We start from the raw sequence: 20,000 nt of genomic DNA, 5'->3' as shown, positions 1-20,000 counted from the left end.
CTCACACACACTCGTACACACACTCGTACACACACTCGTACACACTCGTACACACACTCACACACACTCGTACGCACACTCGTACGCACACTCGTACACACACTCTCTCACGCACTCGTACACACACTCGTACACACTCGTACACACACTCACACACACTCGTACGCACACTCGTACGCACACTCGTACACACACTCTCTCACGCACTCGTACACACACTCTCACACACACTCACACACACTCTCACACACACTCACACACACTCTCACACACTCTCACACACACTCACACACACTCTCACACACTCTCACACACACTCTCACACACTCTCACGCACACTCACACACACTCTCACACACTCTCACACACACTCACACACACTCTCACACACTCTCACACACACTCTCACACACTCTCACACACACTCACACACACTCTCACACACACTCACACACACTCTCACACACTCTCACACACACTCACACACACTCTCACACACTCTCACACACACTCTCACACACTCTCACGCACACTCGTACACACGGACACGTACGATGGACACAAGTGGCGTAGTGTATAGTGTAGTGTATAATACAGTATAGTATGTAGTGTATAGTGTAGTGTAGTATGCAGTGTATAGTAGTGTATGTAGTGTATAGTGTAGTGTAGTATAGTATGTAGTGTATAGTAGTGTATGTAGTGTATAGTGTAGTGTAGTATAGTATGTAGTGTATAGTAGTGTATGTAGTGTAGTAGTGTAGTGGATAGTGGTGTATAGTGTAGTGTATAGTGTAGTGTATAGCGTAGTGTATAGCATCGTGTATAGTGTAGTGTATAGTGTAGTGTATAGTATAATGTAGTGTATAGTGTAGTAGCATAGTGTATAGTAGTATATAGTGTAGTGTACAGTGTAGTATAGTATGTAGTGTATAGCGTAGTGTATAGTGTAGTATATAGTGTAGTGTATAGTAGTGTATAGTGTAGTGTATAGTGTAGTATAGTATGTAGTGTATAGCGTAGTGTATAGTGTAGTATATAGTGTAGTGTATAGTAGTGTATAGTGTAGTGTATAGTGTAGTGAATAGTAGTGTATAGTATAGTGTATAGTGTAGTGTATAGTAGTGTATAGTGTAGTGTATAGTGTAGTGAATAGTAGTGTATAGTGTAGTGTATAGTCGTGTGTAGTATAGTATGTAGTGTATAGCGTAGTGTATAGCGTAGTGTATAGTGTAGTGTATAGCGTAGTGGATAGTAGTGTATAGTGTAGTGTATAGTCGTGTGTAGTATAGTATGTAGTGTATAGCGTAGTGTATAGTGTAGTGTATAGCGTAGTACGTGTGCGCGTATCTTAAACCTTTCGGCCCGTACGTAGCCAACCGCGCTAATCCGAGGTGCGCGAGTTGTTTTGGGGGGAGGGGCGGAGGCAGAGCCCCCCCCACCCAGCCCCCCAGCCCGCCCCAGCCCCCCCCAGCCCCCCCTAATACGCTGTCTGTGTGCGGTGTCTGTGTGCGGTGGCGTTGCGTCTGTACCCTGGTGCAGAGTGAAGGAGCCGGGCTGTAGCCCCAGCTGGGCCTGTGCCTTGAGCGAAGCCTCCACCTCGTCACGAGCGCACACCCACAGCTCCTGCTGCTGCTGCGGCTGGGGCGGGGCAAGCAGCAGCACAACAACAGCAGCAGCACAACAACAGCACAACAACAACAACAGCACAACAACAGCAGCAGCACAACAACAGCAGCAGCACAACAACAGCACAACAACAACAACAGCACAACAACAGCAGCAGCACAACAACAGCAGCAGCACAACAGCAGCAGCAGCACAACAACAGCAGCAGCACAACAACAGCACAACAGCACAACAGCAGCAGCAGCACAACAACAGCAGCAGCACAACAACAGCACAACAACAGCAGCAGCAGCACAACAACAACAGCAGCAGCACAACAACAACAGCAGCAGCACAACAACAGCAGTAGCACAACAACAACAGCAGCAGCACAACAACAGCAGCAGCAGCACAACAACAGCAGCAGCACAACAACAGCAGCAGCAGCACAACAACAGCAGCAGCACAACAACAGCAGCAGCACAACAACAGCACAACAACAACAGCACAACAACAACAGCAGCACAACAACAGCACAACAACAGCAGCAGCAGCACAACAGCAGCAGCAGCACAACAACAGCAGCAGCACAACAACAACAGCAGCACAACAGCAGCAGCAGCAGCACAACAACAGCAGCAGCAGCAGCAGCACAACAACAGCAGTAGCACAACAACAACAGCAGCACAACAGCAGCAGCAGCACAACAACAGCAGTAGCACAACAACAACAGCAGCACAACAACAGCAGTAGCACAACAACAACAGCAGCAGCACAACAACAGCAGCAGCACAACAACAGCAGCAGCAGCACAACAACAGCACAACAACAACAACAGCAGCAGCACAACAACAGCAGCAGCACAACAGCAGCAGCAGCACAACAACAGCACAACAACAACAACAGCAGCAGCACAACAACAGCAGCAGCACAACAGCAGCAGCAGCAGCACAACAACAGCACAACAACAACAACAGCAGCAGCACAACAACAGCAGCAGCACAACAGCAGCAGCAGCACAACAACAGCACAACAACAACAACAGCAGCAGCACAACAGCAGCAGCAGCACAACAGCAGCAGCAGCACAACAACAGCACAACAACAACAGCAGCACAACAACAGCACAACAACAACAGCAGCAGCACAACAGCAGCAGCAGCAGCAGCACAACAACAGCAGCAGCAGCAGCACAACAGCAGCAGCAGCACAACAACAGCAGCAGCACAACAGCAGCAGCAGCACAACAACAGCAGCAGCACAACAACAGCAGCAGCAGCAGCACAACAACAGCAGCACAACAACAGCAGCAGCAGCAGCACAACAACAGCAGCAGCACAACAACAGCAGCAGCACAACAACAGCAGCAGCACAACAACAGCAGCAGCACAACAGCAGCAGCAGCACAACAACAGCAGCAGCAGCACAACAGCAGCAGCACAACAGCAGCAGCAGCACAACAGCAGCACAACAACAGCAGCAGCAGCACAACAACAACAGCAGCACAACAGCAGCAGCACAACAACAGCAGCAGCACAACAACAACAGCAGCAGCACAACAACAACAGCACAACAACAACAACAGCACAACAACAGCAGCAGCACAACAGCACAACAACAGCAGCACAACAACAACAGCAGCAGCACAACAACAACAGCAGCAGCACAACAACAACAGCACAACAACAACAACAGCACAACAACAGCAGCAGCACAACAGCACAACAACAGCAGCACAACAACAACAGCAGCACAACAACAGCAGCACAACAACAGCAGCAGCACAACAGCACAACAACAGCAGCAGCACAACAACAACAACAGCACAACAACAACAACAGCACAACAACAACAACAGCACAACAACAGCAGCAGCACAACAACAACAACAGCACAACAACAACAACAGCACAACAACAGCAGCAGCACAACAGCACAACAACAGCAGCACAACAACAACAGCAGCACAACAACAGCAGCACAACAACAGCAGCAGCACATACACGAGCATCAAATATAAACACCGCATAAGCACACATCACGTATACAAGTAGCACACACGCACACACACCACGTACGCACAGCACGCCACGTACACACACACTTGACACACACACACACTTGATACACACACACACTTGACACACACACACACTTGACACACACTTGACACACACACACACTTGACACACACACACGTACACACACACACTTGACACACACACACACACTTGACACACACACACACACACTTGACACACACACACACACACACTTGACACACACACACGTACACTTGACACACACACACTTGACACACACACACACACTTGACACACACACACGTACACTTGACACACACACACTTGACACACACACACACACTTGACACACACACACACACACACACTTGACACACACACACGTACACACACACGTACACACACACACACACACTTGACACACACACACACTTGAGACACACACACGTACACACACACACACACTTGACACACACACACTTGACACACACACACACTTGACACACACACACACTTGACACACACACACACTTGACACACACACACACTTGACACACACACACACTTGACACACACACACACTTGACACACACACACTTGACACACACACACTTGACACACATGTACACCATGTACACTTGACACACACACACACAGTTGACACACACACTTGACACACACACACACTTGACACACACACACACTTGACACACACACACTTGACACACACACACTTGACACACATGTACACCATGTACACTTGACACACACACACACAGTTGACACACACACGTACACACACACGTACACACACACACACGTACACACACACACACACAGTTGACACACACACGTACACACCACGTACACACTTGACACACACACACACTTGACACACACACACACACTTGACACACACACGTGCTGCCCCACAGCAACGCTCAAGAGTGAAGTCACGAACTTTGGTGGTGGTGGTGGCGGTGGCGGTGGTGGTGGTGGTGGCGGTGGTGGTGGTGGTGGTGGTGGCGGTGGTGGTGGTGGTGGGCAGGACGCGGTACGCTGGCACGCGGTGACCCCACCAGATCTGCCGTGACACGCACCAGTCCCTGCACACAGCAACAACAACAACAACGACAGCAACAACAACAACAACAAAGACAAAGGTGCCCCCGATAGCCTGAGGCGGACTGCCAGGGCAAGTGGCGAGAGGCAGCAGTGCCGAACGAAGGCCGGCACCGTGGCACACGAGGGGGTGGGTGGGTGGGTGGGTGTGATGTGCGTGCGTGAGCGTGTGATGTGCGTGTGATGTGTGTGTGTGCGAGTGTGTGAGTGCGAGTGTGTGTGATGTGCGTGTGATGTGTGCGTGATGTGTGTGAGTGCGAGTGTGTGTGATGTGCGTGCGTGAGCGTGTGATGTGCGTGTGATGTGTGTGTGATGTGTGTGTGATGTGTGTGTGCGAGTGTGTGTGATGTGCGTGCGTGAGCGTGTGATGTGTGTGTGATGTGTGTGTGCGAGTGTGTGTGATGTGCGTGCGTGAGCGTGTGATGTGCGTGTGATGTGCGTGTGATGTGCGTGCGTGAGCGTGTGATGTGCGTGTGATGTGTGTGTGATGTGTGTGTGCGAGTGTGTGTGATGTGCGTGCGTGAGCGTGTGATGTGCGTGTGATGTGCGTGTGATGTGCGTGTGATGTGTGTGTGCGAGTGTGTGTGATGTGCGTGCGATGTGCGTGTGATGAGCGTGTGATGTGCGTGTGATGTGTGTGTGCGAGTGTGTGTGATGTGCGTGTGATGAGCGTGTGATGTGCGTGTGATGTGTGTGTGCGAGTGTGTGTGATGTGCGTGTGATGTGCGTGTGATGTGCGTGTGATGTGCGTGTGATGTGCGTGTGATGTGTGTGTGCGAGTGCGTGTGATGTGCGTGTGATGTGCGTGTGATGTGCGTGTGATGTGCGTGTGATGTGTGTGTGATGTGCGTGTGATGTGCGTGTGATGTGTGTGTGCGAGTGTGTGTGATGTGCGTGTGATGTGCGTGTGATGTGCGTGTGATGTGCGTGTGATGTGTGTGTGATGTGCGTGTGATGTGCGTGTGATGTGCGTGTGATGAGCGTGTGATGTGCGTGTGATGTGTGTGTGCGAGTGTGTGTGATGTGCGTGTGATGTGCGTGTGATGTGCGTGTGATGTGCGTGTGCGAGTGCGTGTGATGTGCGTGTGATGTGTGTGTGATGTGCGTGTGATGTGCGTGTGATGTGCGTGTGATGTGTGTGTGCGAGTGCGTGTGATGTGCGTGTGATGTGTGTGTGATGTGCGTGTGATGTGCGTGTGATGTGCGTGTGATGTGTGTGTGCGAGTGCGTGTGATGTGCGTGTGATGTGCGTGTGATGTGCGTGTGATGTGCGTGTGATGTGCGTGTGATGTGCGTGTGATGTGCGTGTGATGTGCGTGTGATGAGCGTGTGATGTGCGTGTGATGTGTGTGTGCGAGTGTGTGTGATGTGCGTGTGATGTGCGTGTGATGTGCGTGTGATGTGCGTGTGATGTGTGTGTGCGAGTGCGTGTGATGTGCGTGTGATGTGTGTGTGATGTGCGTGTGATGTGCGTGTGATGTGCGTGTGATGTGTGTGTGCGAGTGCGTGTGATGTGCGTGTGATGTGTGTGTGATGTGCGTGTGATGTGTGTGTGATGTGCGTGTGATGTGCGTGTGATGTGCGTGTGATGTGTGTGTGCGAGTGCGTGTGATGTGCGTGTGATGTGCGTGTGATGTGCGTGTGATGTGCGTGTGATGTGCGTGTGATGTGTGTGTGCGAGTGTGTGTGATGTGCGTGTGATGTGCGTGTGATGTGCGTGTGATGTGCGTGTGATGTGTGTGTGCGAGTGTGTGTGATGTGCGTGTGATGAGCGTGTGATGTGCGTGTGATGTGCGTGTGATGTGCGTGTGATGTGTGTGTGCGAGTGTGTGTGATGTGCGTGTGATGTGCGTGTGATGTGCGTGTGATGTGCGTGTGATGTGCGTGTGATGTGCGTGTGATGTGCGTGTGATGTGTGTGTGCGAGTGTGTGTGATGTGCGTGTGATGAGCGTGTGATGTGCGTGTGATGTGCGTGTGATGTGCGTGTGATGTGCGTGTGATGTGCGTGTGATGTGCGTGTGATGTGCGTGTGATGTGTGTGTGATGTGCGTGTGCGAGTGTGTGAGTGCGTTGGGGAGCGGTGGTGTAGCGGTTAGCGCTGCGCTGCGCTATGAACCCGGCGACACGGGTTCGATTCCCGCTCACTGCCAACATCAGTGACAATTATCTGAACCGGTCCCGGGCCTCCCCTAGGTCGACTCAGCCTCAAATGAGTACCTGGTGCGGTGTGTAAACATCGCTACTAGGGAGACAAAGGCGGTCGGGCGTGGTGCTGGCCACCCCACCCCCTCGTGTGCCGTTCCGGCCTTCATAGGTGCTCGCTAACAGCACTTGCCCCTACAGTCTGTTAAGGCTACACGGGGGATCTTTGATCTTTGAGTGCGTTGTGTGAGTGAGTGTGTGTGTGTGTGTGTGCGTACGTGAGTGTGTGTTGTGTGCGAGTGCATGCGTGTGCGTACGAGTGTGTGCATGTGTGCGTGTGAGTGCATGTGAGTGTGTGCATGTGAGTGTGCTTGTGAGTGCATGTGAGTGTGCGTGTGAGTGTATGTGAGTGTGCGTGTGTGTTCGTGTGAGTGTGCGTGTGAGTGCGTGTGTGCGTGTGTGCGTGTGAGTGTGCGTGTGAGTGTGTGTGCGTGTGTGTGAATGTATGTGAGTGTATGTGAGTGTGTGTGAGTGTGCGTGAATGCGTGAGTGTGTGCGTGTGTGCGTGTGTGCGTGCGTGTGCGCGTGTGTGTGCGCGCGAATGTGCAAGTTCCATTACTTGACATTGGACATCCAAGATGTCCAAGACTTGTTCAGCGATGGAGGAATCAACTCCAGCTGACCATCCTGCACAGCCTGGGAGACACGGGGGAGACACGGGGGAGACACGGGGGAGACACGGGGGAGACACGGGGAGACACGGGAGAGACACGGGGAGACACGGGGAGACACGGGGAGACACGGGGAGACAGGGGGAGACACGGGGAGACACGGGGAGATACGGGGAATCACAGGGGAGACAGGGGAGAGACACAGGAAGACAGAGGGGGGAAACACGGGGGGACAGGGGGAGACACGGGGGGACAGGGGGAGACACGGGGGGAGACACGGGGGGATACGGGGGAGACACGGGGAGACGCGGGGAGACGCGGGGGAGACACGGGGAGACACGGGGGAGACACGGGGAGACACGGGGGGACACGGGGGACAGGGGGAGACACGGGGGAGACACGGGGGAGACACGGGGAGACACGGGGAGACACGGGGGAGACACGGGGAGACACGGGGGAGACACGGGGAGACACGGGGGAGACACGGGGAGACACGGGGGAGACACGGGGAGACACGGGGGAGACACGGGGAGATACGGGGAATCACAGGGGAGACAGGGGAGAGACACGGGAAGACAGAGGGGGAAAACACGGGGGGGGGACAGGGGGAGACACGGGGGGAGACACGGGGGGATACGGGGGAGACACGGGGGGATACGGGGGAGACACGGGGGGATACGGGGGAGACACGGGGAGACACGGGGAGACGCGGGGGAGACACGGGGGAGACACAGGGAGACACGGGAGAGACACGGGGGAGACACGGGGAGACACGGGGAGACACGGGGGGACAGGGGGAGACACGGGGAGACACGGGGGAGACACGGGGGAGATACGGGGAATCACAGGGGAGACAGGGGAGAGACACGGGAAGACAGAGGGGGGGAAACACGGGGGGGGGACAGGGGGAGACACGGGGGGAGACACGGGGGGATACGGGGGGAGACACGGGGGGATACGGGGGAGACACGGGGAGACACGGGGGAGACGCGGGGGAGACGCGGGGAGACACGGGGGAGACACGGGGGAGACACGGGGGGGACAGGGGGAGACACGGGGGAGACACGGGGGAGACACGGGGGAGACACGGGGGAGACGCGGGGAGACGCGGGGAGACACGGGGGGACAGGGGGAGACACGGGGGAGACACGGGGGAGACACGGGGAAGACACGGGGGAGACACGGAAAGACACGGGAGAGACACGGGGAGACACGGGGAATCACAAAGAAGACACGGGAGAGGACACGGGGAGACAGGGGGGAGACATGGGAGAGACATGGGGAGACACGGGGAGACACGGGGAGACACGGGGAATCACAGGGGGAGACAGGGGAGACACGGGAGAGACACGGGGAGACACGAGGAGAGACACAGGGGGACATGGGCGGAGTGACTTTGTGCGGTTGCGTCATTCACCTGCACCGTCTCACCTGTGTGGCTCTGAGGTGTCCCCCCCCCTTCCCCCCCCCCCATGTCCCACCGCTTGTCCCCCCCCCCCCCCGTGCCCCCCCCCCCGTGGTCCCCCCCCCCCGTGCCCCCCCCCGTGTCCCCCCGCTTGTCCCCCCCCCGTGTCCCCCCGCTTGTCCCCCCCCGTGCCCCCCCCGCCCGTGCCCCCCCCCATGTCCCCCCCTCCGTGTCCCCCCCGCTTGTCCCCTCCAGTGTGTCCCCCCCCGTGTCCCCCCCCCCGTGTCCCCCCCGCGTTTCCCCCCCCCGTTGTCCCCCCCCCCCGTGTCCCCCCGCTTGTCCCCCCCCGATGTCCCCCCCCCCGTGTCCCCCCCCGTGTCTCCCCCCCCCCCCCCCCGTGTCCCCCCCCCCCCGTCGCTACCTGAGCTGCGCGCTGCCCCATGTCCTGGCAGCGCACGAACCACTGGGACTTGAGCATGGGCTCCACCACGTCCCCCGATCGGCTACGGAGACACAGAGACACAGGGACACTGAGACACTGAGACATGGAGACATGGAGACACGGAGACACAGGGACACTGAGACACGGAGACACGGAGACACAGGGACACTGAGACACGGAGACACGGAGACACTGAGACACAGAGACACTGAGACACAGAGACACAGAGACACAGGGACACTGAGACACTGAGACACGGAGACACGGAGACACGGAGACACAGGGACACTGAGACACGGAGACACGGAGACACGGAGACACGGAGACACGGAGACACGGAGACACGGGGACACGGAGACACGGAGACACGGAGACACGGAGACACGGAGACACGGAGACACGGAGACACAGGGACACAGGGACACTGAGACACGGAGACACGGAGACACGGAGACACGGAGACACAGGGACACAGAGACACTGAGACACGGAGACACGGAGACACGGAGACACGGAGACACGGAGACACGGAGACACGGAGACACAGAGACACAGAGACACTGAGACACTGAGACACGGAGACACGGAGACACGGAGACACAGGGACACTGAGACACGGAGACACGGAGACACGGAGACACGGAGACACGGAGACACGGAGACACAGAGACACAGAGACACAGGACACAGGGACACAGAGACACTGAGACACGGAGACACGGAGACACGGAGACACGGAGACACGGAGACACAGAGACACAGAGACACTGAGACACTGAGACACGGAGACACGGAGACACGGAGACACGGAGACACGGAGACACGGAGACACGGAGACACGGAGACACTGAGACACGGAGACACGGAGACACAGGGACGCTGAGACACTGAGACACAGAGACACGGAGACACAGGGACACAGGGACACTGAGACACTGAGACACTGAGACACGGAGACACGGAGACACGGAGACACGGAGACACGGAGACACTGAGACACGGAGACACGGAGACACAGGGACACAGAGACACTGAGACACTGAGACACGGAGACACGGAGACACGGAGACACGGAGACACGGAGACACGGAGACACTGAGACACGGAGACACGGAGACACAGGGACGCTGAGACACTGAGACACTGAGACACGGAGACACGGAGACACGGAGACACAGGGACACAGGGACACTGAGACACGGAGACACGGAGACACGGAGACACGGAGACACGGAGACACGGAGACACGGAGACACAGAGACACTGAGACACAGAGACACAGGGACACAGGGACACAGAGACACAGGGACACTGAGACACTGAGACACGGAGACACGGAGACACGGAGACACGGAGACACGGAGACACAGGGACACAGGGACACTGAGACACGGAGACACGGAGACACGGAGACACGGAGACACAGGGACACAGGGACACAGAGACACTGAGACACGGAGACACGGAGACACGGAGACACGGAAACACGGAGACACGGAGACACGGAGACACGGAGACACGGAGACACGGAGACACGGAGACACGGAGACACAGAGACACAGGGACACAGGGACACTGAGACACTGAGACACGGAGACACGGAGACACAGAGACACAGGGACACTGAGACACGGAGACACGGAGACACGGAGACACGGAGACACGGAGACACGGAGACACAGGGGACACAGGGACACAGGGACACAGAGACACTGAGACACGGAGACACGGAGACACGGAGACACGGAGACACGGAGACACGGAGACACGGAGACACGGAGACACGGAGACACGGAGACACGGAGACACAGGGACACTGAGACACTGAGACACTGAGACACGGAGACACGGAGACACAGGGACACAGGGACACTGAGACACGGAGACACGGAGACACGGAGACACGGAGACACGGAGACACGGAGACACGGAGACACTGAGACACGGGGACACTGAGACACGGGGACACGGAGACACGGAGACACGGAGACACGGAGACACGGAGACACAGGGACACAGGGACACAGAGACACTGAGACACTGAGACACGGAGACACGGAGACACGGGGACACGGGGACACGGGGACACGGGGACACGGGGACACGGAGACACGGAGACACGGAGACACGGAGACACGGAGACACGGAGACACGGGGACACGGGGACACGGGGACACGGGGACACGGGGACACGGGGACACGGAGACACGGAGACACGGAGACACGGAGACACGGAGACACGGAGACACGGAGACACGGGGACACGGGGACACGGGGACACGGAGACACGGAGACACGGAGACACGGAGACACGGAGACACGGAGACACGGAGACACGGGGACACGGGGACACGGGGACACGGGGACACGGGGACACGGGGACACGGGGACACGGGGACACGGGGACACGGGGACACGGAGACACGGAGACACGGAGACACGGAGACACGGAGACACGGAGACACGGAGACACGGAGACACGGAGACACGGAGACACAGAGACACTGAGACACGGAGACACGGAGACACGGAGACACAGAGACACAGAGACACAGAGACACAGGGACACAGAGACACTGAGACACTGAAACACCGCACGGGGACACCGCGTGGGGACACAGAGACACGGAAACATGGCGTGGGGACACGAGGACACGGAGACACTGAGGCACCGCGTGGGAGCACGGGGACACGGCGTGGGGACACGGGGACACGGAGACAGCGAGTGGGGACACAGGGACACGGGGACACGGAGACACTGAGACACGGAGACACTGCGTGGGGATACGGGGACACTGAGACACGGAGACACTGAGACATGGGGACACCGCGTGGGAACACGGGGACACGGCGTGGGGACACGGGGACACTGAGACACGGAGACACCCGCGTGGAGACATGGGGACACGGGGACACAGAGACACTGAGACACAGAGACACCGCGCGGGGACACGGGGACACTGAGACACGGAGACACGGGGACACGGCGTGGGGACACGGGGACACGGGGACACCGCGTGGGCACACGGGGACACGGGGACACTGAGACACTGAGAGACGGAGACACCCGCGTGGAGACACGAGGTGGGGACACGGGGACACAGAGACACTGAGACACGGAGACACCACTTGGGGACACGGGGACGCGGGGACACGAGGTGGCGAGTCACCTGCAGACGGGCAGCCCCATGGCATGCGGCTCGCTCCGGCGCAGCAGCCGGGCGTCACCAAGTCGCCGCAGGATCTCGGCACGCGCACAGAACCGTGGCAAGCCCTGCACACCACGGCGGGGAGGGAGACACGGGGGGGGGGGACACGGGGAGAGACACGAGGGGACACAGGGAGAGAGAGACACGGGGGGGACATGAGGGGAGACACGAGGAGAGACACGGGGAGAGAGAGAGAAAGACACAGAGAGAGACAGAGAGAGACACGGGGGGGGGACATGGGGGGAGACACGGGGGAGACACGGGGGGAGAGAGAGAGAGAGACAGAGAGAGACACGGGGGGAGACACGGGGGGGGGGGGGGGACATGGGGGGAAACACGGGGGAGACACGGGGGGGGGGGCATGGGGGAGACACGGGGGAGACACGGGGGGAGACACGGGGGGGACACGGTGGGGGGGGACACGGGGGAGACACGGGGAGACACGCGTGTGTCTGCGTGCGTGTGTGTGTCTGCGTGCGTGTGTGTGTCTGCGTGTGTGTGTCTGCGTGTGTGTGTCTGCGTGTGTGTGTCTGCGTGCGTGTGTCTGCGTGTGTGTGTCTGCGTGTGTGTGTCTGCGTGCGTGTCTGCGTGCGTGTGTCTGCGTGTGTGTGTGTGTCTGCGTGGGTCTGCGTGTGTGTGTGTGTCTGCGCGTGTGTGTGTGTGTGTGTCTGCGTGTGTGTGTCTGCGTGTGTGTGTCTGCGTGTGTGTGTGTGTCTGCGTGCGTGTGTCTGCGTGCGTGTGTGTCTGCGTGTGTGTGTGTCTGCGTGCGTGTGTGTGTCTGCGTGCGTGTGTGTGTCTGCGTGCGTGTGTCTGCGTGCGTGTGTGTGTCTGCGTGTGTGTGTCTGCGTGTGTGTGTCTGCGTGTGTGTGTCTGCGTGTGTGTGTCTGCGTGTGTGTGTCTGCGTGCGTGTCTGCGTGCGTGTGTCTGCGTGTGTGTGTGTGTCTGCGTGGGTCTGCGTGTGTGTGTGTGTCTGCGCGTGTGTGTGTCTGTGTGTCTATGTGTGTGTGTCTGCGTGCGTGTGTGTCTGCGTGTGTGTGTGTGTCTGCGTGCGTGTGTGTCTGTGTGTGTGTGTCTATGTGTGTGTGTGTCTGCGTGTGTGTGTGTGTCTGCGTGTGTGTGTGTGTCTGCGTGTGTGTGTCTGCGTGTGTGTGTGTGTCTGCGTGTGTGTGTCTGCGTGTGTGTGTCTGCGTGTGTGTGTCTGTGTGTGTGTGTCTGCGTGTGTGTGTGTCTGCGTGTGTGTGTATGCCTGCGTGTGTGTGTCTGCGTGTGTGTGTGTGCGTGTGTGTGTGTGCGTGTGTCTGCGTGTGTGTCTGTGTGTGTGTGTCTGTGTGTGTGTGTCTGCGTGTGTGTCTGCGTGTGTGTGTGTGTCTGCGTGTGTGTGTCTGCGTGTGTGTGTGTCTGCGTGTGTGTGTCTGCGTGTGAGTGTCTGCGTGTGTGTGTGTCTGCGTGCGTGTGTGTGTCTGCGTGCGTGTGTGTCTGCGTGCGTGTGTCTGCGTGTGTGTGTCTGCGTGCGTGTGTGTCTGCGTGTGTGTGTCTGCGTGCGTGTGTCTGCGTGCGTGTGTCTGCGTGCGTGTGTGTCTGTGTGTGTGTGTCTGCGTGTGTGTCTGCGTGTGTGTGTCTGCGTGTGTGTGTGTCTGCGTGTGTGTGTGTCTGCGTGCGTGCGTGTGTCTGCGCGTGTGTGTCTGCGTGCGTGTGTGTCTGCGTGCGTGTGTCTGCGTGCGTGTGTGTGTCTGCGTGTGTGTGTCTGCGTGTGTGTGTCTGCGTGTGTGTGTGTCTGCGTGCGTGCGTGTCTGCGTGTGTGTGTCTGCGTGCGTGTGTGTCTGCGTGCGTGTGTGTGTCTGCGTGCGTGTGTCTGCGTGTGTGTCTGCGTGCGTGTGTGTGTATGCGTGTGTGTCTGCGTGTGTGTGTCTGCGTGCGTGTGTGTCTGCGTGCGTGTCTGCGTGTGTGTGTCTGCGTGCGTGTGTGTCTGCGTGTGTGTGTCTGCGTGTGTGTGTCTGCGTGTGTGTGTATGCGTGTGTGTGTATGCGTGTGTGTGTCTGTGTGCGTGTGTGTCTGCGTGCGTGTGTGTCTGCGTGCGTGTGCGTCTGCGTGCGTGTGCGTGTGTGTGTATGCGTGTGTGTGTATGCGTGTGTGTGTGTCTGCGTGTGTGTGTATGCGTGTGTGTGTGTCTGTGTGCGTGTGTGTCTGCGTGCGTGTGTGTGTCTGCGTGCGTGTGTGTCTGCGTGCGTGTGCGTCTGCGTGCGTGTGCGTGTGTGTGTATGCGTGTGTGTGTATGCGTGTGTGTGTATGCGTGTGTGTGTGTGTGTGTATGCGTGTGTGTGTCTGCGTGCGTGTGTGTCTGCGTGCGTGTGCGTCTGCGTGCGTGTGCGTGTGTGTGTATGCGTGTGTGTGTATGCGTGTGTGTGTATGCGTGTGTGTGTGTGTATGCGTGTGTGTGTCTGCGTGTGTGTGTGTCTGTGTGCGTGTGTCTGCGTGCGTGTGTGTCTGCGTGCGTGTGTGTCTGCGTGTGTTTTCTGTTGACGATGATGCTGTTGACGATGTAGATGATGAAGTTGATGATGATGATGGTGACGTTGACAACGATAATGAAGATAATGACCACCTCGATAATGATGTTGACGATGTTGATGATGACGACGTTGACGATGTTAACAATGTTGACGGCTTTAACAATGACGATGTTGACGACGACGATGATGATGATGATGACGATGATGATGACGATGAAGTGTTGATGATGTTGATGATGTTGATGATGACGACGTTGACGATGACGACGATGATGACGGCGTTGATGATGTTGATGATGTTGACGGTGTTGACGATGTTGTTGATGACGATGTTGACGATAACGATGTTGTTGACGATGTTGACGATGTTGACTATGATGACGATGACGATGTTGTTGATGATGATATTGTTGACGATGTTGTTGACGATGACGATGTTGTTGACGATGTTGTTGGCGATGTTGTTGACGATGTTGTTGACGATGACGATGTTGTTGACGATGTTGTTGACGATGACGATGTTGTTGACGATGTTGTTGACGATGTTGTTGACGATGTTGTTGACGATGTTGTTGACGATGTTGTTGTTGACGATGTTGTTGACGATGACGATGTTGTTGACGATGTTGTTGACGATGTTGTTGTTGTTGACGATGTTGTTGTTGTTGACGTGGTATCACCTCCAGGCCAGGCCCGGCCTGGGCCGCCATGCGTCCGTCCCCGTCCACGACGCTGATGGACGGGAGGCCGTGACGGGCGGCGATGAAGAAGTCCACCTCGTCGTGGGCCGGGCTCACCTTCACCACTCCTACAACCACCACAACAACCACAACCACAACAACCACAACAACAACATCAACAACCACAACAACAACCACAACAACAACCACAACCACAACCACAACTACCTCGTCGTGGGCCGGGCTCACCTTCACCACTCCTACAACCACCACAACAACCACAACCACAACAACAACATCAACAACCACCACAACAACCACAACCACAACAACCACAACAACAACATCAACAACCACAACAACAACCACAACCACAACCACAACTACCTCGTCGTGGGCCGGGCTCACCTTCACCACTCCTACAACAACAACAACAACCACAACCACAACAACCACAACAACAACCACAACAACAACCACAACAACAACATCGTCATGGGCAGGGCTCACCTTCACCACTCCTACAACCACCACAACAACAACAACATCAACAACATCAACCACCATAACAACAACAACCACCTCGTCGTGGGCCGGGCTCACCTTCACCACTCCTACAAACACCACAACAACCACAACCACAACAACCACAACAACAACATCAACAACCACAACAACAACATCAACAACCACAACCTCGTCATGGGCCGGGCTCACATTCACCACTCCTACAACCACATCAACAACCACAACCACAACCACAACTACCTCGTCATGGGCCGGGCTCACCTTCACCACTCCTACAACAACAACCACCACAACAACCACAACAACCACAACAACAACATCAACAACCACAACAACAACCACAACAACAACATCAACAAGCACAACCTCGTCATGAGCCGGGCTCACCTTCACCACTCCTACAACAACAACAACCACAACCACCACAACAACAACCACTCATACAACAACCACAACAACAATAACCACAACAACTACCTCGTCATGGGCCGGGCTCACCTTCACCACTCCTACAACCACCACAACCACAACCACCACAAAAACAACCACCACCACAATCACTACAACCACCAAAACAATCACAACCACTACAGCAACCACAACAACCACTAGTTGTTGTTATGGTTGTTGCTGTAGTTGCTGTGGTTGTTGCTGTAGTTGCTGTGGTTGTTGTGGTTGTTGATGTGGTTGTTGTGGATGTTGCTCTAATTGTTGTGGTTGATACTGTGGTTGTTATGGTTGTTGCTGTAGTGCTGTGGTTGTCGTGGTTGTTGCTGCTGTAGTTGCTGTGGTTGTTGTAGTTGTTGCAGTTGTTGTGGTGATAGTTTTGGTTGTTGCTGTAGTTGTGGTGGTTGTTTCTGTAGTTTTTATGGTTATTACTATATATGTTGTGGTTGTTGCGGTTGTTGTGGTTGTTGCTGTAGTTGTGGTTGTTGCTGTATTAGTTGTGGTTGTTGCTGTAGTTGTTGTAGTAGTTGTGGTTGTTGCTGTAGTTGTTGTTGTTGTTGCTGTAGTTGTTGTGGTTGCTGTAGTTGGTGTGGTTGTTGCTGTAGTTGTTGTGGTTGTTGCTGTGGTTGTTGTTGTGGTTGTTGTTGTGGTTGTTGTGGTTGTGGTAGTTGTTGTGGTGGTTGCTGTAGTTGTGGTTGTTGCTGTAGTTGTTGTGGTTGTTGTTGTAGTAGTTGTTGTGGTTGCTGTAGTTGTAGTAGTTGTGGTTGTTGTGGAAGTTGTGGTAGTTGTGGTAGTTGTTGTGGTTGTTGGCGTAGTTGTGGTTGTTGCTGTAGTAGTTGGTGTGGTAGTTGCTGTAGTTGTTGTGGTTGTGGTTGCTGTAGTTGTTGTGGTTGTTGCTGTCACCTGTTGCCAGCTCCGGGTCCACGCTGCCATCGGCGATGATCGGCAGCAGGCGGCCATCCAGCGGGTGCAGCACACAGCTCCCCACCAGGTGCTGCACTCACAACAACAACAACCACAACCACAACAACCACAACAACCACAACTACAATCACTACAACAACTACAACTACAACAAGCACACAGCTCCCCACCAGGTGCTGCACTCACAACAACAACAACCACAACCACAACAACCACAACAACCACAACTACAATCACTACAACAACTACAACTACAACAAGCACACAGCTCCCCACCAGGTGCTGCACTCACAACAACAACAACCACAACCACAACAACCACAACCACAACAACCACAACTACAATCACTACAACTACAACAACCACAACTACAACAAGCACACAGCTCCCCACCAGGTGCTGCACTCACAACAACAACAACCACAACAACCACAACCACAACAACCACAACTACAATCACTACAACAACTACAACTACAACAAGCACACAGCTCCCCACCAGGTGCTGCACTCACAACAACAACAACCACAACCACAACAACCACAACAACCACAACTACAATCACTACAACAACTACAACTACAACAAGCACACAGCTCCCCACCAGGTGCTGCACTCACAACCACAACAATCACTACAACAACTACAACTACAACAACAACCACAACAACAACCACAACAACAACCACAACCACAATCACAACAACAACTACAACAAGCACACAGCTCCCCACCAGGTGCTGCACTCACAACAACAACAATCACTACAACAACTACAACTACAACAACAACCACAACAACAACCACAACAACAACCACAATCACAACAACAACTACAACTACAACAAGCACACAGCTCCCCACCAGGTGCTGCACTCACAACCACAACAATCACTACAACAACAACCACAACAACCACAACAACTACAACTACAACAACAATCACTACAACAACCACAACAACTACAACTAGAACAACAACCACTACAACAACCACAACAATCACAACAACCACAACAACCACAACTACAACAACAATCACTACAACAACCACAACAACTACAACTACAACAACCACACAGCTACCCACCACGTGCTGCACTCACCCACAACAACAACCACAACAATCACAACCACAACCATAACCACAACAACCACAACTACAACAACCATAACTACAACCACCACAACCACAACCATAACCACAAGAACCACAACCACAACAACCACAACAACAACAACCACAACCATGCTGCTGCCCACCACGTGCTGCACTCACCCACAACACAACAACAACCACAACCACAACTACAACCACCACAACCACAACCACCACAACAACAACCACGCAGCTGCCCACCACGTGCTGCACTCACCCACAACACAACAACCACAACAACAACCACAACCACAACAACCATAATCACAACAACCACAACCACAACAACTACAACCACCACAACCACCACAACAACCACAACACCCACAACCACAACACCCACAACCACAACAACCACAACAACCACCACAACCACCACGCTGCTTGTGGTCTACCGCACCACCTGCGGTGTCTCCCCGCCGCAGCGGCGGGGCCCCACCTGGTAGCGAGCGTCGTTGGGGTTGACCGCGAGGGCGACGTCTCCCGGCAGCGTCTCCACCCGCGTCGTGCCCACCAGCAGCTCCTGCGGCCCCGGCACTAAGGCTGCAACCACCACCACCACCCACCATCACCACCACCATCACCACCACCACCACCACCCCAACAACAACAACACCCGCCCCAACACCCCAACACGTGGATAAAAGTGGCGCTCCGTTGTGGGTCACGCAACACGAGGGCGTGAGTTGGTGGGTGGGTGGGTGGGTTGGTGAGTGGGTAGGTGGGTGGGTGGGTGGGTGAGTTGGTGGGTGGGTGGGTGGGTTGGTGGGTGGGTGAGTGGGTAGGTGGGTGAGTGGGTAGGTGGGTGAGTGGGTGGGTTGGTGAGTTGGTGGGTGGGTGGGTGGGTTGGTGAGTGGGTGGGTGGGTGGGTGAGTGGGTGAGTTGGTGGGTGGGTGGGTGGTGGGTGGGTTGGTGGGTGAGTGGGTTGGTGGGTGGGTGGGTTGGGTGGGTGGGTTGGTGGGTGGGTGGGTGGTGGGTGGGTGGGTGGTGGGTGGGTGAGTGAGTGGGTGGGTTGGTGGGTGAGTGGGTGGGTTGGTGGGTGGGTTAGTGGGTGAGTGGGTGGGTAGGTGGGTGAGTGGGTTTGTGGGTGGGTAGGTGGGTGGGTTGGTCCG

The 20,000-nt window shown here is 55.7% G+C and overlaps 1 protein-coding gene across 1 annotated transcript in view; it reads right to left on the bottom strand.

Moving 5' to 3' along the window:
* Window positions 1–19,447, bottom strand: part of LOC144952529 (valine--tRNA ligase, mitochondrial-like) — a gene marked incomplete at its 5' end in the record, with an annotated part of 41,247 nt that extends 21,800 nt beyond the window's left edge. Inside the window, 8 exon segments of the mRNA XM_078882976.1 lie at window positions 1,530–1,626; window positions 4,608–4,752; window positions 7,531–7,607; window positions 9,409–9,490; window positions 12,600–12,703; window positions 15,829–15,956; window positions 17,707–17,797; window positions 19,328–19,447. Coding sequence (XP_078739102.1) covers window positions 1,530–1,626; window positions 4,608–4,752; window positions 7,531–7,607; window positions 9,409–9,490; window positions 12,600–12,703; window positions 15,829–15,956; window positions 17,707–17,797; window positions 19,328–19,447 — 844 coding nt within the window.
* Window positions 19,448–20,000: the final 553 nt, after the last annotated feature.

This window comes from Lampetra fluviatilis, chromosome 68, assembly GCF_964198595.1.
Source record: "Lampetra fluviatilis chromosome 68, kcLamFluv1.1, whole genome shotgun sequence".
Classification (NCBI taxonomy): domain Eukaryota; kingdom Metazoa; phylum Chordata; class Hyperoartia; order Petromyzontiformes; family Petromyzontidae; genus Lampetra; species Lampetra fluviatilis.
This window is presented reverse-complemented; position numbering and strand designations above follow the sequence as displayed.